Source organism: Mandrillus leucophaeus, unplaced genomic scaffold (genome assembly GCF_000951045.1).
Source record: "Mandrillus leucophaeus isolate KB7577 unplaced genomic scaffold, Mleu.le_1.0 Scaffold360, whole genome shotgun sequence".
Classification (NCBI taxonomy): Eukaryota; Metazoa; Chordata; class Mammalia; order Primates; family Cercopithecidae; genus Mandrillus; species Mandrillus leucophaeus.
Genome location: NW_012103810.1, coordinates 2,538,480 through 2,562,453, shown reverse-complemented (window position 1 = coordinate 2,562,453; position 23,974 = coordinate 2,538,480). Strand labels below are relative to the sequence as shown.

Genomic DNA, 23,974 nt, shown 5'->3' with positions numbered 1-23,974 from the left:
ATAGATAACATCCTAGTTTTTAAACGAGATCAATGTACAAAACGCATAAGTGTAAAAAGGTTCCAATAAAAGATACCTGACAATGCATTTCCATGAAGAGCCATCTTGATCATCTTGTTCTTCTATGTACATTCTGACATTGTGATCTTGATCCAATTGGTACCAGTACATGAGGCCATCTTTGTCTCGCCCAATTGGCTGGAGACGCATAGTATCGGCATCCTCCTCATTAATAATATTCTTGAATTTGAGATTGTCATCAAACTGACACTCGCAGAGGTACTGAAAAATAGTCATAACACGGCTTAAAATACCTCACAAATATTTCTCCATCACAATAAAGATGATACAACCGTAGAACTGATTCAGGGAAAGCAGTGGACAGAACAAACATACTGCATTCCTTCTTTCAGTATCCTCTCCCCACTTTCATACATACTGTTTAGAATAGCCAACATTTTAAGGAACATTTTATATTAACACCATACCAATTTATAGGTTTAACACAATCACTGACACACAAATCAAGTTTTATTTCAAAAGGAATGAGTCCGTTTGCACTAAAAACTCCCAAATCATCTCATGGTGTAAGATTTTCTGTTTTAGGCCAGGCACAGTGGCTGACACCTATAATCCCAGCCCTTAGGGAGGCCAAAGCAGGAGGATCGCTTGAATCCAGGAGTTAAAGACTAGCCTGGGCAACATGGTGAAACCCTGTTTCTACAAAAAATACAAACATTGGCCAGGTATGGTGGTGCATGCCTACAGTCCCAGCTACTCTGGGAGGTTGAGGATGAGGTGAGCTATGATCTTGCCACTGCACTCTGGCTCGGGCAACAGAACAAGACCCTGTCTCAAAAAAAATTTTTCTATTAAAAAAGTTTCATGTAGTTTTTTTCCATTTTCCTTATTTAAAATGACAAATAAAAATTGCATATATTTATGGTATACACCATGGTATTCTGATATATGTGTATAGTGTGGAATGGCTAAATCAAGCTAATAAACACATCTACTACCTAATGTACTTAGAATTTTTAGTGGTGAAAACATTTAAAATCTAGCCCCTTAGCAATTTTCAAATATACTATATATTGTTATTATCTATACTCACCATGTTGTACAACTGATCTCCTGAACTAATTCCTCCTGTCTGACTTTTTGTGGCTTAGGCCAGTATCTCCCCAATCTACCCCTCACCTCCCTAATCCCTGGTAATCACCATGCTACTCTGATTCTATGAGTCTGACTCTTAGATTCCACATTAAGTAATATCATGGGGTATTTCTTTCAGTGCCTGGCTTATTTTACTTAACATAATGTCCTCCAGGTTCAACCTTATTGTGATTAATGCTGCAGTGAACACGGGAGTGCAGGTACCACTTCAAGAAACAAATTCTACTTCCTTTGGATATATATCCAGTAGTAGGATGCTGAATTATATGGTAGTTCTATTTCAAATTTTTTGAGGAACCCCCATGCTATTTTCCATAATGGCCAAACTAATTTACATTCTCACAATCAGCATACAAGGGCTCCCTTTTCTTTCTTGAGACAAAGTCTCATTCTATCACCAGGATGGAGTGCAGGGGTGCGATCTCGGCTCATTGCAACCTCTGCCTCCTGGGTTCAAGCGATTCTCCTGCCTCAGTCTCCTGAGTAGCTGGGACTACAGGGGTGCGCCACCATGCCCAGCTAATTTTTGTATTTTTAGTAGGGACAGAGTTTCATCATGTTGGCCAGGATGGTCTTGATCTCTTAACCTCGTGATCTGCCCGCCTCGGCCTCCCAAAGTGCTGGGATTACAGGCACGAGCCACCGTGCCTGGCCTCAAAGGTTCCCTTTTCTGTACATCTTTACCAAACTTGTTATCTCTTGTCTTGTCTTTTTGATAATAGCCATCTTAACAAGCATGAAGTGATATTCCATTGTGGTTCTAAAATGCATTTGCCTGATAATTGGTGATACTGAGCATTTATTCATATATCTGTTGGCCATTTCCTACATCTTTTTCTGAGAAATGTCTATTGAAGTCCTTTGCCCATTTTTAAATCAGATTGTTTTCTCGCTGTTGCTTGAGTTCTTTATATGGTTTGAACATTGAACTCTTCTAGTAGTTTTATACTTTCGGGTCTTATATTTAAGTCTTTAATCCACTAAGATAATTTCTGTGTATGGTGTAAGATAAGGGTCTAATTTCATTCTCCTGCATGTGGATGACCAGTTTTCCCAGCACCATTTATTGAATAGACTGTCCTTTGCCCAGTGTGTAATCTTGACACCACTGTCAAAAAGCGACTGACCATCAACACAGGAGTTTGTTTCTGGGCTTTCTGTCCTGTTCCAGTGGTCGATGTATCTGCTTTTTACCAGTACCATGTTGTTTGATTACCATAACTTAGTGGATTCTGAGATCAGGTAGCATGATGCCTCCAGTTTTGTTCTTTTGGCTCAAGATTGCTTTGGTTATTCAGGTTCCTGTGGTTCCATATGAATTTTAGGGTTGTGTTTTATTTCTGTGAACAATGCCACTGGAATTTGATAGGGATTGCAATGAATCTGTAGGTCACTTTGGGCAGTATGGACATCTTAACAAGATTAATTCTTCTAATCCATGAACGTAGGACATCTTTTCATTTGTCTTTTATTTGAGACAGAGTCTCGCTCTATTGCCCAGGCTAGGGTGCAGTGGCGCGATCTCAGCTCACTGCAAGCTCTGCCTCCTGGGTTCACGCCATTCTCCTGCCTCAGCCTCCCAAGTAGCTGGGACTACAGGCGTCTGCCACCACGCCCGGCTAATTTTTTTGCATTTTTAGTAGAGACGGGGTTTCACGGTGTTAGCCAGGATGGTCTTGATCTCCTGACCTCGTGATCCACCCGTCTCGGCCTCCCAAAGTACTGGGATTACAGGCATGAGCCACTGAGCCCAGCCTCATTTGTATTTTCTTTCATTAATGTTTTGTAGTTTTCAGTACAGAGATCTTTTACCTCTTTGGTCAAATTTACTCCTAAATATTTTATGTTTTGATACTATTGTAATGAATCGGTTTTTATAATTTCTTTTCTGGATAGTCTGTGATTTGTGAGTAGAAACACTTCTGATTTTTGTATATTGATTTTATATCTTGAAATTTTACTGAATTCATTTATTAGTTCTAGTAGTCTGTTGGTTAAGCCTTTAGGATTTTTTATACGTAAAATCATGTCATCTGCAAACAGTGACAATTTAACTTCTTCCTTTCCAATTGCGATGACTTATTTCTTTTTGTACCTAACTGTTCTGGCTAGGACTTCCAGTACTATATTGAATATAAGTGGCAAGTGGGTGTCCTTGTCTAGCTCCTGATGTTAAAGGAAAAGCTTTCAGTTTTTCACAGTTGGGTACCATGTAAGCTGTGGGGTTGTCTTATATGGCCTTTATTGCACTGACACATATTCTTTTCATACCTAATTTGTTGTGAGTTTTTATCATGAAAGCAAAGTTGAATTTTCTCAAATGTTTTTTCTGCATATATTCATATGATCATATAATATTTGTCCTTCATTCTCTTAATGTGGAGCATCACAACTTTATTTAGTTAATTAATTTTTTGAGACAGAGTCTTCTCTGTTACTCAGGCTAGAGTGCAGTGGTGCGATCTCAGCTCACTGCAACCTCTGCCTCCTGAGCTCAAGCGATTCGCCTGCCTCAGCCTCCCTAATAGTTGCAATTACAGGTATGCGCCACCATGCCCAGCTGATTTTTGTACTTTTAGTAGAGATGGGGTTTCACTATGTTGTCCAGGCTGGTCCTGAACTCCTGACCTCTAGTGATCCATCTGCCTCAGCCTCCCAAAGTACTGGGATTACAGGCGTGAGCCACCCCCACCTGGCTTATTTATTTATTTTTTAAAGACACAGTCTCATTCTGTTACCCAGGCTGAAGTGCAGTGGCACGATCATAGCTCAAGCAATCCTCCGCCTCAACCTCCCCAGTAGCTAGGACTACAGGTACACACCACCACACCCAGCTAGCCAGCTTTTTAAATATTTTGCAGAGAAGTGGTCTTGCTGTGTTGCCCAGGCTGGTGTTGAACTCCTGGGCTCAAGTGATTCTCCTGCCTCAGCTTTCCAAAGTGCTGGGATTACAGGTGTGAGCCATGTATCACACTTACTGATTTGCATATGATGAACAATCTTTGCATTCCGGGATAAATTCCACGTGATCATGGTGAATGATCCCATTTATGTGCTGTTAAATTTGGTTGCTAGTATTTTGTTAAGGATTTCTGCATCTGTGTTCATCGGGAATATTTCTTTTCTTATAGTGTTTGTGTCCAGCTTTGGGATCAGTATAATGCTGGCCTTGTAAGACTTTTCTCCTCTTCAGTTTTTCAGAAGACACTGAGAAGGACTAGCATTATTCTTTAAATGTCTGGTAGAATTTAGCTGTGAAGCCATCATACCCTGAGCTTTCCTCTGATGGGACATTTTTGACTGCTGGTTCAATTTTCTTACTTGTTATTGGTCTGTTCAGATTTTCTATTTCTTTGTAATTCAGTCTTGGTAAGATGCATGCTTCTAGTATTTATCCATTTTTTTCTATATAATCCAAACAATTGTTCATAGTTGTTTCTTTGATCCTTTGTATTTCTGCGGTATTGGTTGTAACGTCTCTACTTTAATTTCTGATTTAAGTCTTCTCTCTTTCTTAGCCTAGCTAAGGGTTGTCAGTTTTGTTTATCTTCTCAAAAACCAACTCTTAGTTTTGTTTATCTTTTCTACTATTTTTTTAGTCTCTATTTCATTTAATGTTACTCATATCTTGGTTATTTTCTTCCTTCTACTAAGTTTGGGTTTAGTTTGTTCTTCCAGTTTCTTGCAGTGTAAAATTAGGTTGTTACTTGAGATTTCTTCTTTTTTAATGTGGCCATTGATTGCTATAAATTTCCCTCTTAGATTTGCTTTTGCTGCATTTTGTAAGTTCTGGCATGTTGAGTTTCCATTTTCATTTCTCTCAAGAGTTTTAAAATTTCCTTTGGATTTTTTTTTATTATTATTAACATGTTGGTTATTCAGGATACACGGTATAAAACTTTCTATAATCTTTCTTCCAGGTTTTAGGTGAACATTATTCTTCAAAGGACTATCTGTTTTTGAAAGCCTGAGACATACGCAGTTTTCAAGGAAGGTAGATTTTCACTGATAGCTGGCTCTAGAGAATTCTCTTAAAAAAAGATATTCACATACTAGACTGGAAAAACTAACTAACTTTTTGTTATATATTTCATATATGATTAGGGTATAAGTCAGATTTCTTCCTGGGTATCGCTGCCCAGGCAGACAACACGTTAAGTTACTTCCTATTACAGCCTTTATGCCTTTACCTATGTCAGCTATCCCAATGGTCTCTAAACATTTTTGATCAAGCATCCTTACTATTAAAAAAATTTGTAACACTTCCTGAAAAGTTATATGTGTGTATTATATCCACTTTCTTATGTATTTACATAATACACTAACATATATATATGCACTAATATATAATATATGTAATACTAAAGTATTACATACATTTCAGCAGCATCCCCCAACCTAGAGGTCAGTATGGATACTAAAGTATTACATACATTATAGGAATGCACAAAAAGGTATTTCAAAAATTGGGATTAATAAAAGTTATGAGTATAATTTCTATAACTTTGACTAGCAAGGAATCACCCTAATTACCCCCTTGGGACCACAAGCTGGTCTAGAGACAGATGAACCTGCATGATTATACACCCTGAAATCTGAGTTTACTATGACATTTGGTTTTCTAAGACAGGTATCTTTTTGATCTTGAAGACTTCTGTGTAGGCACCAACAGCAATCAACATCTAAGAGCAAAATAACACGTACTCTATAGTCTTATCTATCTCCAAAATAATAATATGTATACTGACATTATATTTTAAGGTTCATCATAACATCTTGAGGTCTTTTGAATAAAGAAGCCTACTTACAAAATACTATAAATTTTAGAAGTAGCAAAAACTTCATTAATGTTTTCACAAAGAATACTTTTCCCCTCTATTATGCTGGCCACTTCGCTACTAATTAGGGCCAACGATAGGAAGTGGGCAGGAAAAGAAAGGAAAACTCAAACTTGTAAAAAAGCCTACTTTGAGATGACCCATTGAAATCAAGTTGGTTTGGTCATGTGAGGGTTGTATTAAGTACAAAATGACATGCTCCCAGTCATCCAGAGAACAGTATCAAATTGCTAATTTAGTAAATCAGTAGAAAATTATCCACAGTTTACAGTATATAGTAATGATTGTGAAGGTTGAAAACAATGAATAAAACTAATTTGAACCAACTGCTTGCCCATGTTATTACTGTCCCTACAAGAAGAGATAATTAAACCTAGATATACGTATGCATTAAAAAAAAACAGCACTTTAAAGAATAGATTGTCACCAAAAAATAGACTCCTCTTCTGCTAATAATAAAAATGTCTACTTTTTATTTTCCAATTTAACCAGGAGTCAAAAATTAAATTTTAAATTGAAATAACTGTAACAAATAATAAATTTATTACCTTTAAGAGTGCTAGTTTGCATTCAACACTCATTTCAAGATAGCCCTTCTTCTCCATCTCCCATGCCCAGGTACTGTTAAACTCTTGGCATATCTGTCAGATAAAGTTAACATCTTAATACATGAAAGCAATTTTTGTTTTATTTATATTGGTAGGCTTGTACAGCTATGCTATCTGTTCTTGTTAATACATGTTTATAAAGGAAAGAGGTTACACCAAACAGTCCAATCCAACTGCACCCTAAAATGCATACTACTTAAAATGATAAAAAGTATTTTCTATTGTTTGATAACCGAATTTAGGGTAAGAAGGGATCTCTGTAGCTCTCTTCTCTGCTATCAAGAACTTTATACATACTTTCTAGACACATTTCCCACATGAGAGTAATTATTTGATTCCATCTCTCCAAATGGCTGGAAGTTCCTTTAGGGCGATGACAAAAATTTATTCATTTTTATGCCTAGGACAGAATTAGTTCAAAAAACATGCCAAATTGTATACATACTTTTAACCACGCCTCTCTCGAACTCATTATTCTACTATATAGGAGTAAAGCTAAAATTCCATTCTTGGCATATGAAAACTTATGTAACTTGGCTTTAAGATAAATGTCTAGGCTTCTCTTTCTACACAAGCATTTCAGGCAAACCAGAGCCACTGTAACAGACCAAAGAAGATCTGAATAACCACTGCACTTCAAAGCCAGTGCAAGAAACTTTTTCTTATTTTAGCAGCATCCCCCTAACCTAGAGGTTGGAGGAAGCCAGTAAGGGAAGTTAACACACAGTGAAATGCAAATGGGTTCTATGAAATGCAAACAGGTTCTATGACCTCTGTGAGTTAGTTTTTTCAGCAATAAAACCAGAACAGTAATAATATTATCTTAAAGGCCAGTAAGTAGGCATAAAATGATACAAAATGCCAGCAATTTCACATATTTCTTGCAATTCAAGGAGCAAAGCGCATAATGAGGGCCAAAGGAGAAGAACCAACACAAGGCAAGAGATTAACCTGGAGTATAGGGAATGAGGTAGACAGGAGAAAAACAAGCTGGCTCTCAGGTGGGTCACCCTTTTCCTAGCCTGCACTAGTGTCATCTCTTTTCATTGATTTGTGTAATAAAATAATAGATTAGTATTAATATAGAAAAAGAATACAAAACAAGCAGTATGGCCAGGAACAATATAATAGAGGATCTCTTTTTTTTGAGATAGGTCTCACTCTGTCACCCAGGGTAGATTACAGTGGCACAATCACATATCACTGCAACCTTGACCTCTCTAGGCTCAGGTGATCCTCCTACCTCAGCCTTCCAAGGAGCTGGAGTTACAGCCATGTGCCACCACGCCTGGCTGATTTTTGTATTTTTTGTAGAGACAGGGTTTCTCCATGTTGCCCAGATGGACAATGGACAGTCTTAAAAGACTCACAGGAAGCATAAGTTTCCCATTCCCTAGAATATATTACTTCCTCTGGCTGACAGTGTTGTTTTTAGAGAGGAAAAAAACAGATATACAGAAAAAGGGGAAAATAGAAATATTACACGAGGAAGACCCTAAAGTGATTATACCAAAAGCTAAAATGTCAGAATCTGAATAGACACTTTACCACAATGAGAAAGATAATAATAAATGTTGGTGAGGATATGGAAAATTTGAATGCTCACAGGTTGTTAGTGAGAATGTAAAATGGTGCAGTTGCCTGGGAAAACAGCTTGGCAGTTTCTAAAATGTTAATATTTAGCTACCATATGACATAGCCATTATACTCCTATTTACACAAGAAAGAGGAAAACATACATCCACACAAAAACTTGTATACAAATGTTCCTAGCAGTATTATTCACAACTGCCAAAAGGTGGAAGCAACCCAAATGTCCACTAACAGGTGAATGGATAAACTGTGGTACATCACACAACGGAATTTTATGTAGCCATAAAAAGAAATGAGGTAATGATATACTATAGCATGGATGAGGCTTGAAAACATCTTAAGTGAAAGAAACCAGACACAAAAGGACACATATTGCATGATTCCATGTATATGAAATGTCTAAAATAGTCAAATCCATATAGGTAAAAGTAGATTAGCAGTTCCCAGTGGATAGGGGAAGGAAGCAATGGGAAGTGACTGCTGATGGGTAGGCAATTTCTTTTCAGAGTAATAAAAGTGTTCTCAAATTAAGATAATTATGATCGTTGTACATTCCCTGTAAATACACTAATAAACACTAAATTGTTTGTTTTTAAAGGGTAAATTTTCTGGTATGTGAATATCTCAAATTTAAAAAAAATAAAGAGAGACAATCAACAATGCAGAGTCCGGCTATGACCTGAATGAAGCATTTATTGAGTGCTTGGTTGAGTACCAGGCCCCTAGAAGAAGAAAACATTGGCTGACTATCCCAGAGGCTAATGCCGAGTATGGGAAGCTCATCCTTAGTATCTGAGAGGTGAAAAATGACATAGCTCCAAAGTTTGGCCAACAAACCAGATACAGAAGCACAGCCAATGGCTCACGGTGTCACAAATTCCAAAAACAACAACTACCTTAGCATCTATGTGTAAAAGGGGAGGATAAAAAAAGAGAAATGGACATAAAGATGACAAAAATCCTTTGCCCCCACACTGCTTAACTTAAATTTACTGACCTTTATTTATAGCATTTAGGGTACAATACATTTGTTTTGCAGATTTCAAAGATAAATTTACTACTCATTTTGTATTTCTGAGACAGAGTCTCACTGTCGCCCAGACTGGAGTGCAGTGGTGCGATCTCAGCTCACTGCAACCTCTGCCTCCCAGGTTCAAGCGATTCTCCTGCCTCAGCCTCCCGAGCAGCTGGGACTACAGGCGCCCGCCACCATGCCCGGCTAATTTTTGTATTTTTTATAGAGACGGGGTTTCACCATATTGGCCAGGATGGTCTCAAACTCCTGACCTTGTGATCCACCTGGCTTGGCCTCCCAAAGTGCTGGGATTACAGGCGTGAGCCACACGCCTGGCCCATTTTGTATTTCTTTAAGGGCAATTTAGACATACTCCTGTGCCATTTGATGTTAAAAAAAAAAAAAAAAAAATCCACTAATTAGCTATGCACAAAACAGCCATAACCTACTATTACCACAAAACGAACACTGCAAATAAAACTTGCAAATAAAAAGATTATTCAAAAAGACATCTAAATAATTATTAGGCAAAACTATTTAACGTACACCCGGGACAAGCAAACTTTTTCTCAGGGCCAAAAGAAGAAATAATTTAGGCACTGTGGGCCATAGGGTCTCTCTTGAATCTATTCAAATCTACTATCATGGTGCAAAATCAGCCATAGAATATACATAAATGAATAGCATGGCTGTATTCCCGTAACACTTTGTTTATGGATAATGAAATTTGAATTTAATTTTTACATGTCACCAAATATTATTCTTCGAGTTTCTCTCCCAATCATCTAAATACGTAAAAACCATTCTTAGCTTTCTGAGACAGGTACCAGGCAGGATGTGGCTCATGAGCTATAATCTGCCTAGGGAGCCAGAAATTAGCTGTGTCTATCAGACCGTCTATAACGGTGAATTCTTGGGTCCTGGAAGCAACCAGATCCTAATTACATTGGTAATTCATATTAATTCCCCATGCTCCAACTTGATTCTGACCAAGAAGCCTTATAATTATAATTTGGTTTTACATGCAATTTCTCTTGAGGGAGAGAATGTTCTAATATCTAAAACATGAACAATTTGACATAACATTCATACCTATTATCACCATAAATCATTATTCTATAATACTTGTTCTGCTGGATGCTCTATAAATCTAGCTGACAGGTCAGGTCCTATTGCATTCTCCTGCATGGTGCTTGAGGGACAACCGTTCTCCTGATACAACACCAGAATCAATGTTTAGTGCCTTCAAGGGTGAAAGTCAAATATGTGGCCAGGGAGGCATCCTGGCCACCAGTCTACTGCCATTCCAATACCCCCTGCATCTTTTCCTCCTAACCTCTACATACAGGTAAACAAAGTGGAGGATGAGGATGGAAAATGTTGGGCAGGAGCTTTTTTAAAGGTTCCATATCAGCTCAATATATATAGGAAAGGTGACTTCACATGCCTACAGAGCAAATATATAGACTTTATCTCAGTGGGATCATTAACTGATTTATCTTGGATTTATATAAACAATCAAAGTACCAATAATTCTTTCGGATAACTCATAAGAAATTTAAAAAGAGATTCTAAGAGCCTAAGGTCTCATCCCTGGGGGGAGCTAGTTCCAGTCTGGAAAAACCCAAGGCTCTCAAAGGAATTTACTTCTGATTCCAGCCAACATCTGACTGAAGACAGGTCCCAGACCTTCCCTTCCCATTTATTAAACAAACAAATTTAAAATTGTAAATCCTTCTTCTGTCCCCTTGAGATGCATATGTATCTCCTAAGACTCAGAATATCTTTCTGAAGGACCTGAAGGCCATTCCTCTGAAATGTAACCAACAGACAGGGCCTTAGTCTACCAGTCTCTGTGAGAGGGTAGATGCCTAATTTCCATTAATGCTAGTTAGAAGACAAAAATGACATAATCATAGAAAGTCAACAACACTCTTAGCTGCTTTTTAAATTTTTCACTTCCATAACTTGACTAAAGCTCCCCCATTCCTCCCACTCCTTTCCCTATTCCTTCTTTCTCCCTTATAAACACCCAGTCACCTCTGCACAAATTCGAACACAACACAGCTCCTTCCTGTACTGCGATAGTTACTAAGTAAAATCTGTCTTTATCAAGCTTTAACTAGTGTCAGGCTTTATCTTTGACAAGGGGAATCCTTGGAGATCATTTAGAGCCAAATCCTTATTTTACAATTGAGAAACATAAAGTTGATAGAGATTCACTTAACCAGTGATTCCACAAATATTACTATGTGCAGACTAAATGGCAGTAACTAGTCTAGGAGCTCAGATACCATGGTGAAAAAGACAACCCATTGAAACTGATACGGGAGATAGAAAGAAATTATTTAGGCAGACAGTGAGGGCAAAAGAGTCTTCAGCAGAACTTCCCTTCTAACAAAAAGCAGCCCAAGAAGTTATTTATTTTTCTAACAAAGAACAGCCTGAAAAATCGAGCTGCAAACATAAATATGGAAGCTGAAAGCTTGCACGGGGGAATGCTGGCAGCTGTGCCAATAGAAAAGGGCTACCTGGGGGCCAGGCATGTCCACCATGGAAACTCCATCTTCCCTTTTTCATTAGCACGTGCACAGTAACAAAGAAATGGGGAACAAGGCACAGCTCAGGCTGAAAACTCACCTGCATAATAAAAGACTAAGGTGGGGGATGCCAGAGATTCGCTCCTATGCGAATGGCACACATGTTCTTAACTGTTTTTTCATGCCCTATGTAGATCAGACACCACCTCCCCACCATTTCATCTATAAAACCTGCTGCATGTCACGGTAGATTGGCAACCAATTTTCCTGGGACCCCTCTCTGTGGCTGAGAGCTATTCTCTCTTTTGCCTATTAAACTTCCACTCTTAACCTCACTCTCTGTGTATCTGAGTCCTTGATGTCCCTGGCTGTGAAACAATAAACCTTGGATGTCACCCCAGATGAGGTCACAAACTGTCAGAGGCATCTGAACCAGAGCAGCTTCATGTTGAATAGGAGCTGAGTAAAATAAGACTGAGACCTACTGGGCTGCATTCCCAGGAGGTTAAAGCATTCTAAGTCACAGGATGAGACAGGAGGTCGGCACACGATAAAGGTCATAAAGACTTTGCTGATAAAACAGTAAAGAAGTCGCCCCAAACCCCCCAAAATCACAAGATGGCCATGAGAATGACCTATTTGTCCTCACTGCTACACTCCCCCTGGACCAAAACAGTCTACAAAAGAGATGACAACACCAGAAAGTTACCTTATATGGTCTAAAAATGGGAGGCATGAATAATCCATCCCTTGTTTAGCATATAATCAAGAAATAACCATAAAAACGGCAAGCAACAGCCCTCAGGGTTGCTCTGCCTATGGAGCAGTCATTCTTTTATTCCTTTACTTTCTTAATAAACTTGCTTTCATTTTACCTTATGGATTTGCCTCGAATTCTTTCTTGTGTAAACTCTAAGAACACTCTCTCTTTGGGTCTGGATTGGGACCTCTTTCTGGTAACAAAATCGCCTTTGCAAAAATTATACTAGTGAGAACATTATGGCAATGGGGGAGGTCTGATCTAGCCAACTCCCATCTTGCCTTTAATCTGCCCTTAATTATTCCTGGGCTTAAATTTTGGGAGACATTTAGTTTACAATTTAAATGACAAAGGCCCTTCCCCAAAACTCACCTGCCTTTGTAAAGCTAATGAGACACCACTAGGCTAGGAGGACAGAGGAGCCTGAACTAACTAAGCTGTGCAAACTTGTCCAACGCGTGGCCCACACCAGGATGGTTTTAAATGCGGCCCAATACAAATTTGTAAACTTTTTTAAAACATGAGAATTTTTGTGTTTTTTTAAAGCATATCAGCTATCATTCATGTTAGTGTATTTTACGTGTGCCCCAAGGTAACTTCTCTTCTTCCAATGTGGCCCAGAGAAGCCAAAAGACTGGACTCCCCCAGTACAGGTAAAGGACTGGTAGCCATTATTCAGAAGGTAAAAAGACATGCAACTTCTCCAATTATTCCTGCAGATAACATCACTATTGTACAACCTAAGATTGGCCTTTCGAGAGGTCTTTCCAGGTTTGTTGCATGTCTAATGACCAGTGGCTCCACCTGGACCTACCAACCTGTGGCCCCACCCAGCAATGACCAAGTATGCAGGAAGACCATTTCTCTTGCACCTCCAACCAATAAGCAGTAAGCACCCATTGCCTAGCCACCCCGCCCCTTCCCCTAAACTGTGTTTGAAAAACCCTAGCCCCCAAATGCTAGGGGAGACTAATTTGAATAATAATTATGACTCTGGTCTTCCCTTTAGCTGGTTCTATCTTGGTAAAACTCTTCCACTATTGCAATTCCCCTGCTCTGCGTGGACAAAGGGCATTCGGTGGTTCTACCATCACGATGGAGGTTATACCCTATGAGGCAGTCAAACAGGAAAACTAGTAAGAAAATATCAAGCGCTAAAAATGATATGCTGAAAATAAAAAACAGTAATGTGATACAGAAAGTCTGAGTACTACTTTGGGCGCTTACTGAAGACCTCATTAAAAAGTTGACATTTGAGACTGGAGTAGGTGACTCATGCCTGTAATCCCAGCACTTTGGGAGGCCGAGGTAGGAGCATCGCTTGAACCCAGGAGTTTGAGACCAGCCTGGATAATGCAGGGAGACTTGTGTCTACCAAAACTTTTAAAAATGAGGGCTTGGTGTGTGGTGATTCACTCCTGTAATCCCAGCACACTGAGAAACCAAGGCAGGAGGATCGCTTGAGCCCAGGAGTTTGAGACCAGCCTGGGCAACATGGCAAAACCCTGTCTCTACAAAAAATGAAAAAGAATTAGCCAGGCATGGTGGTGCATGCTTGTAGTCCCAGTTAAGGTTGTGGGGTTGGGGCGACGGGGTGGGGCTGAGGCAGAAGCCAGGGAGATGGTGGTTGCAATGAGCTGAGATCACACCACAGCATTCCAGTCTAGGCGACAGAGAGACTCTGCCAAAAAACAACAACAACAACAACAACAACAACAAAAACTCATAAAAACAAAAACTAAAACTAACAAAATCAGCAGGCATGGTGGCTCAGGTGTGTAGTCCCAGCCTGGTATGGCAGTACACACCTATAATCCTAGCTACTAGGGAGGCTGAGGCGGGAGGATTGCTTGAGCCCAGGAAGTCAAGGTTGCAGTGACCCGAGATCTTGCCACTGCACTCCAGCCTGGGTGAGACAGTGAGACCCTGTCTCAAAAAAGAAAAAAGACCAGTGTAAATTAACTAGACTAAGGAGGCAAGTGGCAAAAGGCAGGGCAAAATAGATAACCAAAGGCCAAATTATGTAGGTCAGGGTAAGGAATTAAGATTCTATTTCAAATATGATGGGATACCACTAAAGGACTTTAAATGAGGGGAAAATAGTATGATCTGAATTACGCTTCATTTGAAATCATGGCTGCTGTGTAGAAAATGGATTGCAGAGGGGCAAGAAGGGGAAACTAAGAAACCAACCTGAAGGCCAATGGTGGCATGCATTATGAGGGTAGTGGGGATCAGAGAGAAGTAAGCTGTGATTTGGAGGTAGAATTATAGGACAGCTGATGGAACAGATGTGGAGGGTAAGTGGAAAGAAAAATCAAGGGTAACCCCTGGATTTATCAAGGTTCCCTGGCTTGAACAAACAGGAAAAATGCTTTTAACTAAGGTATTAAAACTGGGAGAAGGAAGTTAACAAGAGATTTGTTTGTACATAAAGATGATGGTATGTATCAGACATCTAAAAAGTGTGTTGCTGAAAGTCATTCAGAGATCTTCTGACTGGGTCACACTGTCTTTACTCAAACCTTTCAAATCTGAATCAAGATTTTTTTTTTTTTTGAGACGGAGTCTTGCTCTGTTGCCCAGGTTGGAGTGCCGTGGTGTGATCTCAGCTCACTGCAACCTCTGCCCCCCAGGTTCAAGCAATTCTTCTGCCTCAGCCTCCCAAGTAACTGGGACTACAGGTACGCGCCACCACACCCGGCTAATTTTTGTATTTTTAGTAGAGACGGGGTTTCACCATATTGGCCAGGTTGGTCTTGAACTCCTGACCTCGTGATCTGTCTGCCTTGGCCTCCCAAAGTGCTAGGATTACAGGTGTGAAGAAGAATTTAATAGCTGAGCTCTGGGAAGTGAAGAGCTGCATCTTACTCATATTCATATCCCTTGACAAAGTTTGAGACAAAGAGCAAGTACAAAACAAACATGATGAGCATTCGAAAGACACACAAAGGTACTGTTTTTATCTTAATTTAAAAAGATTATCTTAACTAGCAATAATTTCTTTAGGTAACACAACACATCCTAAAGAAACTTTTCAGGCCAGGCGTGGTGGCTCACGCCTGTAATCCCAGCACTCTGGGAGTGCGAAGTGGGCAGATCACCTGAGGTTGGGGGTTTGAGAGCAGCCTGACCAACACAGAGAAACCCTGTCTCTGCTAAAAATACAAAATTAGCCGGGGGTGGTGGCACATGCCTGTAATCCCCAGCTACTAGGGAGGCTGAGGCAGGAGAGTCGCTTGAATCCAGGAGGCAGAGGTTGCAGTGAGCTGAGATCACACCACTGCACTCCAGCTTGGACAACAAGAGCAAAACTCTGTCTCAAAACAAAACAAAACAAAAAGAAACTTTTCAAATTTTACTAGAATAATAACATTTTTTGCATATTTACTATGTGCCAAATACTATTCTAAATACTTTAAAATATTAACTCAGTAAATTCTCATAACAACCTTTTCAATAATTCCACAAACATTTACTATGTGCAGACTATATCGCCGGAACTAGTCAAACGCTTGGATACCACGGTGAAGAAGACAACTTGTCATCACGGAGGCACTAAAATGGGTAAACTAGTAAGAAAATATCAAGCAGTGAAAATGCTACACTGAAAAGAAAATAGTAACATGATAAAATTCTCTAACAACTCTTAGATTGAAAGTAATGTTAACCTCAGGAGGAAAGTAGGGCAAAGTGGATATGTACTTTACTCAAAGAATGAGAGAAACAGGAATTGCAATAATCATTCTGGAGGACTGAAGCATTTATGGAACAGTGCTACGAGACATATCCTGTTTTAAATACTGGAAGGGCAAAGATGGATTAAAAGTCTCTGCTCCAAGAATTTCAGAATCCAGAGAGGAAGAGACAATTCATAAACAAACAATTATCAGGGGAGAAGTAGTCAGTGAGTTATCTACAAAGTGAGTAACTGACATAGGTATAAAGTACTATGAAAACAGAGAGGAAACACTAACTCAAGCCAAGAGATGAAGGGAGACCAAGGAAACTTTTCTTCAGGTGGTAACATCTGTGCTAGGACCAGAAGGATGATTGAGGTTTAAATGAATAAGGAGGTACAGCTCATTTCAGAAAGAAAAAAAACTGTTTTTTTTTTAAGGGGAGATGTGAATGATTATGGCATGTTCTGTCAAGGTGGAGTTGAATACAGTTCTTTATGCTAGAGCTCTAGCATAAAGGCTAGCATAGAGCCCTGGCATAAACGTTTTTGGGATTGGCAATGGACAGAGACAAGACCATGAAGGAAGACAGTGAGCAGGTCTATGAAAGTGGGTCGTGCCTAGTAAATATGGAGACCCAACGAGGCTCTGGAGGTACTAATAGGAAATAGTCCTGGGGCCAAGCACGGTGGCTCACACCTGTAATCCCAGCACTTTGGGACGCCAAGGCGGGTGGATCACGAGGTTAGGATATCGAGACCATCCTGGCCAACATGGTGAAACCCCATCTCTACTAAAAATACAAAAATTGGCTGGGCAAGGTGGCGCATGCCTGTAATCCCAGCTACTTGGGAGGCTGAGGCAGGAGAATCGCTTGAACCCGGGAAGTGGAGGTTGCAGTGAGCCAAGACTGTGCCACTGCACCCCAACCTGGTGACAGAGCGAAACTCCGTCTCAGAAAAAAAAAAGAAAATAGTCCTGTTGGCACTGCAGGACAGATAGGAACACAGATTCTGATGTCAAGAGAACAACTAAAGCCTGTTGTAATAATTCAAAGGAAAGGTAACGAAGCTTGAGCTACACTGTGGCAGAGGATATTCAAGAGAAGTCAGATTCAGGCTGAGCGTGGTGACTCATGCTTGTAATCCCAGCACTCTGGGAGGCTGGGAGATCACTTGAGCTCAGGAGTTCAAGATCAGCCTGGGCAACATAGTGAGACACTGTCTCTAAAATAAAAAAATTTAAAAAATTAGCCAGGTGTGGTAGCATGAGTCTGTAGTTCCAGCTACTGGGGAAGCTGAAGTAAGTGGAAGGATCACTGAGCCCAGGGGATCAAGGCTGCAGTGAGCTGTGATTGCGCCACTGCACTTGAGACTGGGCAAGAGGGAGATCCAGTCTTTAAAAAGAAAAAAAAAAGAAGAAGAAGATAGATTCAGATTGTGCAAATATCTTAAAAGCCGTAACCAGTTTACATGGTTTTACCACTCACAAAAGAACTTTCACAGATTCCATTTTTAAGTGGATGTCCAGCAAAACCACAAGATTTCTGAAAAAAGTCCAATTCATCTTTCTTTTACATTATACATAAGATTTCTTTTCAATGCAACATCCATCCATCTGTTGAGGAACACAGGTTGTTTCTACCTTCTGGCTACAGTGAATAACGCTGCAATAAACATTGGCATACAAAGATCTGTTTGAGTCCCTGCTTTGGAGTAATTATATATGTAGGAGTGGAATTGCTAGGTCATATGGCAATTCTGATGAGCTTTATGAGGAACTGCCAAACTCCTTTCCATAGCAGCTGTACCATATTACATTCTCACAAGGAATTTAGGAGAGTTCTAATTTCTCCACAAAATCACCACACTTACTTTAAAAAAAAAAAAAAATAGCCATCCTGTTAGGTGTAAAGTGGTATCTTACAGTTTTGAATCACATTTCCCCAAGGACAAATGATGAACTTCTTCTCATGTGTTTTTTGATCTTTGTGTATCTTCTCTGAAGAAATGTCTATTCAAAATTTTGCCAATTGGGTTGTCTTTATGTTGTTGAGTTTTAGGAGCTCCTTATATGTATCTCAAACATTAAATGCTTATCAGTTATATGATTTGCAATATGTGCAATTTGCAATATAATTTCTTCCATTCTGTAGGCTGTCTTTTCACTTTCTTCATAATGTTCTTTGATGTACAAATGTTTTAAAATTTGACAAAGTCTAACTAATCTATTTTTTATGTTGTTGCTCAGTCTTCCGGTTTTCTATATAAGAATCCATTGCCAGATCCAAGGTCATGAAGATTTCCCTTTATTTTTTTCTAAGAGTTTCATAGATTTAGCCCTTATATTTAGGTTGTTGATCCATTTTCAGTTAATTTTTCTACAAGATATGAAATAATGTAGCCATTGTATTTTGCAAGTTGTCATAGTTCAACAAAAAAGTATTTTATACTATAGGCAACAGTCAAAAGATATTTTAAAAATACCATCAACCAGGTGCAGTGGCTCACATCTGTAATCCCAACACTTTGGGAGGCCAAGGCAGGAGAATCACTTGAGCCCAGGAGTTTGAGACCACACTGGGCAAACGTGGCGAGATGCCATCTCTACGAAAAATAAAAAATATTAGCTTGGCATTGTGGCACTTGCCTGTGGTCCTAGCTACTCAAGTGCCTGGGGCAGGAGAATCACTTGAGCCCAGCAATTAGAGATTATAGTGAGCTATGATTATACCATTGCACTCCACCTTGGGTGACAAGAGTGAAACCCTATCTCTAAAATAAATACATAAACAAAATACAAATAAAAATACCACAATAAAAACTCAATAAATCTTATATACTGCATTCTTCCATCATATTCAGCTCAGTCGAAAATCAAGAAAAGTATGTCATTAATATAGTAATACTTTACAATGAATTCCTAAAACTTTTTATAGTCATGAAATTTTAAGAAAAGACTTTTTTTCACTTCCACATTTATCTGCTTAGTGAAAGCAATGATAAACAACTTTAAAATGCTATTTTTATGTAACTTCTTTCAAAACACACTGACATTATACTTACAGGCATTCTTTACTAAGCAAGTTCTGTGACTATGAAGGAACAGTACCTTTTCTTTTTTGAGATGGAGTCTCACTTTGTCACCCAGGCTGGAGTGCAGTGGTGCGATCTCAGCTCACTGCAACCTCTGCCTCCCGGGTTCAAGTGATTCTCCTGCCTCACCCTCCTGAGTAGCTGGGATTACAGGCACCCGCCACCACGCCCAGCTAATTTCTGAATTTTTAGTAGAGACAGGGTTTCACCATGTTGGCCAGGCTGGTCTTGAACTCCCGATCTCTGGTGATCTGCCTGGCTTGGCCTCCCAAAGTGCTGGGATTACAGGCATGAGCCACCACACTCAGCTGGAACAGTATATAATTGATATTTTATAACTAAAACAAATCTTGCACACTTGAAAAAAAATTCAAGAGCACTCTTGCCACAGGAGGTTTCCCAGATATTAAAGTATTTAGCGAATGCGTCTCTGTGGGAAAAATATTTAGGCATTTTAGTATTACAAAACATTCATTGGACCATCTGAAGTCACATAGCAGTTCAGTAGAAAACTAGAGAAAATGCAACCTAACATTTCTACATCCACAAGTATAAATAATTTGACCCAAGTTCACACCAATTTCCAAAGGAATGCCAGCCATAGAAGAGAAGAAAACTTCTCTAAAATTACTCTCCTGTTGCTTTGGTAATTTATTATTAATATTTAAAGAATATTTGCTGGGTTCCAACTATTTGAAAGACACTATGCAGAGACTATACCTTCATGAAAAAACTTATACACCTAGTAATTAGCATTGTTCAGGTAAATGTTTTCCCCAATACAAATCCAATGTCCTTTCTGCACTACCACCTGCAATTCAGTTATGAGAATAAATCCTGGTTGCTCATACATTAGCACAGAGTAAATGGTATTCTCTAAGGAACATTTTACAAAGTTAAATGCTTCATATAACTTTGTAAAAGTTATATGAAGATGCTAAGGCAGGGCACAGTGGCTCACACCTGACCATCCTAGCCAACATGGTGAAACCCCGTCTCTCTACTAAAAATACAAAAATTAGCTGGGCGTGATGGCGTGTGCCTGTAATCCCAACTACTCAGGAGGCTGAGGCGGCAGAATTGCTTAAATCCGGGAGGCAGAGGTTGTTGTGAGCCAAGATTGAGCCACTGCACTCACTCCAGCCTGGTGAAAAAGCAAGACTCCGTCTCAAAAAGAAAAAAAAGAAAAAGAAAATCCTTTGCAATATATAAAGCATTAAGCATTCATGCTCTGCTATCAGACAAACCCGTGTTCAATCCTTGCTTTACCACCTGGTGTCTATGTGACCTTGGGAGTAATTTACCATTCTATGGTCCAGATTGTGGTGAGAATTAAATGGTGATGCATGTAAAAAAAAACCAAAACAAGCATAGCACTGAGTTTATAATAAGCTGTCAAATATTATCTATTATCATTATTATTAAAAAGTTACAAAGAAACTGGAAACCTCATAAATTGCTATCAGTACAATATAAATTGCTATGGTACAGCCGCTATGGAAAACAGTTTGGCAGTTCCTTAAAAAGTTAAACACAGAATTACCATATGACCCAACAATTCTACTCCTAGTTATATACAGGAGAGAAATGAAAATACATGTTCACAGAAAAACTTGCACACAAATGTCTATGGCAGCATTACTCCTAATAGACAACAAAGTAGGAAACAAGCAAATGTCCCTCAACTGCTGACGGATACATAAAAGATGCTATTATCCATATAATGGATTAGTATTTGGCAATAAAAAGGAATAATATGATACATGATACAATGTACATAAACCTGGAAATCATTACACTAAGTGAAAGAAAATAGGAAAGACCACATATTTTATGATTCCATTTATAAGAAATGTCCACAGTAGGCAAATCCATACAGATGGATACAGGGGAAAAGGTGGGGATGTGATTGATACTGATTGATAATAGATACAAGGCTTCTTACTGAGATGTTAGAGAAGTTTTGGAATTAGTGGCTATGTTTGCACAACATAGTAAATACACTAAAAACCAATGAACTGTACACTTTAAAATGGTGAATTTTATGTTACGTGAATTACATCTCAAAAAATAAAAACACAAAATACTAACAATGCAAATAAAAATTAAGAGTATTAATCTTAATTTACTTTTGAGAAATACAACAGTAAAGGAACATCCAGTTCTTGTCAAAATATAACCAAATTAACAAATGACAAAAAGTGGCCTTTATGATTTGCTAACAGATGACAATGGGTCTTTCTGAAATTGCTGTTTAGATCAAGGGCATCTATTGCCAAATGTATTCATTTTCAAGGGATTTCTAAACCTAATACTAGGTACTTTACTTTCAAGGTACAAATGAATATGGTCATTTCCTGTTGAGGGGTAGAAAAACACCCCAGAAAAGACACATTAGGTTATTTTCTTTCTTTCTTCTTTTCTTTTTTTTTTGAAACGGAGTCTCACTCTGTCACCAGAGTGGAGTGCAGGGCTGTGATCTTGGCTCATTGCAACCTCCGTCTCCTCGGTTCAAGCGATTCTCCTGCCTCTGCCTCCTGAGTAGCTGGGATTACACGTGTGCACCACCATGCCCAGCTAATTTTTTGTATTTTTAGTAGAGACGGGGTTTCATCATGTTGGCCAGGATGGTCTCAATCTCCTGACCTTGTGATCCACCTGCCTTGGCCTCCCAAAGTGCTGGGATTACAGGCGTGAGCCACCGTGCCCGGCCACATTAGGTTATTTTCTACTTAATGACATCATGTTTCAAGTATTGAGCCCACCAAAATACTTTCTGTGTATTCTAAGACACATATTTGCTTTCATTTTTTAACATTTCTTTGAAACACTTACTATATTTGATGTTATAGTGTTTTTTTTTTAAAAACAACTCCTATTTACTTAGAAATTATTCTGAGACTAAAAGAAACCAAGTGAGATTTCTTTTAAGGGATAACTTATGAAAAATCGGTTATCCCACTAGTTTTCAAGGTCTTCACATGGTTGTCTTCAGGAAAGAGGCAGGGCAGAAGGAAGTAGAGGTGCAGGTACTAAATTTGCGAAGGCATGTGAAGGCAAATTGTTATTTAGCATAGTGGTATTCATTATCCATGGTCAAGGTGTCTGAAATTGCTCATCAATCAATCATTAACAATCACAGAAAACAGGGCAATTTCATGGAAGCATAAGGGAAGCGTAAGGGTTCACTGGCAGAGAAATTTCTTTATGACTTGCCAAGTAAAAGGAATGTGAAGAATAAGGCCAAGGCCCATCCAACTAAGCAAGAGTTAACAGGTCCTAGCAGAACTGCTAGTTTAAATTTCCATTCAATGATTTTTTTTTTTTTTTTTGAGACAGGGCCTCACTCTGTCGCCCAGGTTGGAGTGCAGTGGCACAATCTTGGCTCACTGCAGCCTCGACCTCCTGGGCTAGCTGAAGCAATCCTTTCACCTCAGCCTCCTGCACAGCTGGGACTACAGACTTGCACCACCACATTCAGCTATTTTTTGTATTATTTTCTTTCTTTTTTTTTTTTTTTTTGTAGAGACGGGGTTTTGCCATGTTGCCCAGGCTGGTCTTGAATTCCTGAGCTTAAGCAATCTACCTGCCTCAGCCTCCCAAAGTGCTAGGATTACACATGTGAGTCACTGTGCCTGGCTGGGTTTCTTTATTTTTAGAAGGGTAATTGCACTGTAAAAGTAAAAAGTCATCTGCCTAGATTTTTGAGTTCCTGTCTACTACGGATGAATGTATGTTAGCAAACGCAAGATACAGCACAATAACAAATGAATGCCCTTGGTTAAGCTCAATTCCTAGACACCTCTCTCTCTCTCTCTCTCTATCAATTATCAAAAGTTGTTGATTTTACCTTCCAAATAGCTCTTACATCCACCCCCTCCTTTCCATCCCTAGTGCCAAAACCCTAATTCAGGTCTCCTTATTGCTCAGTTGGATTATCACAGTAAGCTCCTGAACACATGATTGTTAGGCCTCCACTCACTGTCATTTTCTCTAGGTACTTTGTATTACAGTAGGGCTAAGCTACTGGTTATTTCCTAACAAAATTTCTGCTCATTCTATAGGTCTTAGTTCAGCTGTCTTCGGGAATTACTAACAGAAGTTGACAAATACATGCCAATGCTGACTGATTTGTGTAATAATGTAGTCTGCTAAGTCTAGGCTTAGCAGGAAAGGCTTAAGTTGGTAATGTCTGCTATGAGCAAAGCAACAAGGCCTAGCAGATGCCAGATACTTGCTCTGGATTTAAACAGATTTTTATATTAATTATATTCCATTCACTTCAAAAGGAAAAGAAACAGCTTTCAGTAATACATATGTACAATGATGCCACAAGGAGAAAGATGAGAGAGCCATAAGAGCCACGTAATGGAAGGTAAAAATTCCATCAGAAAACTAGCTAATGATTATAACTAAGAAATAAATATAACAAAGTTAAGCTTACTGGCAGTCAAGGGAAAGAAAACTAAAACTGTCTCAGTGATTAATTGATTCATCTAATACTGATGCATAAAAGATTAAAAGAGGCCGGGCGTGGTGGCTCACGTCTGTAATCCCAGCACTTTGGGAGGCCGAGGCAGGCTGATCACCTGAGGTCGGGAGTTCAAGACCAGCCTGACCAACATGGAGAAACCCCGTCTCTACTAAAAATACAAAATTAGCCAGGCAT

The 23,974-nt window shown here is 39.2% G+C and overlaps 1 protein-coding gene across 1 annotated transcript in view; it reads right to left on the bottom strand.

Annotated features, from left to right (window-relative positions):
- Positions 1–23,974, bottom strand: part of RSF1 (remodeling and spacing factor 1) — a 161,725-nt gene that overhangs the window by 85,702 nt on the left and 52,049 nt on the right. Inside the window, exons 3-4 of the mRNA XM_011989727.1 lie at positions 6,563–6,655; positions 77–282 (exon numbers count right to left, since the gene is read on the bottom strand). Of these exons, the coding sequence (XP_011845117.1) occupies positions 77–282; positions 6,563–6,655 (299 nt within the window). The remainder of the gene's footprint in view (positions 1–76; positions 283–6,562; positions 6,656–23,974) is intronic.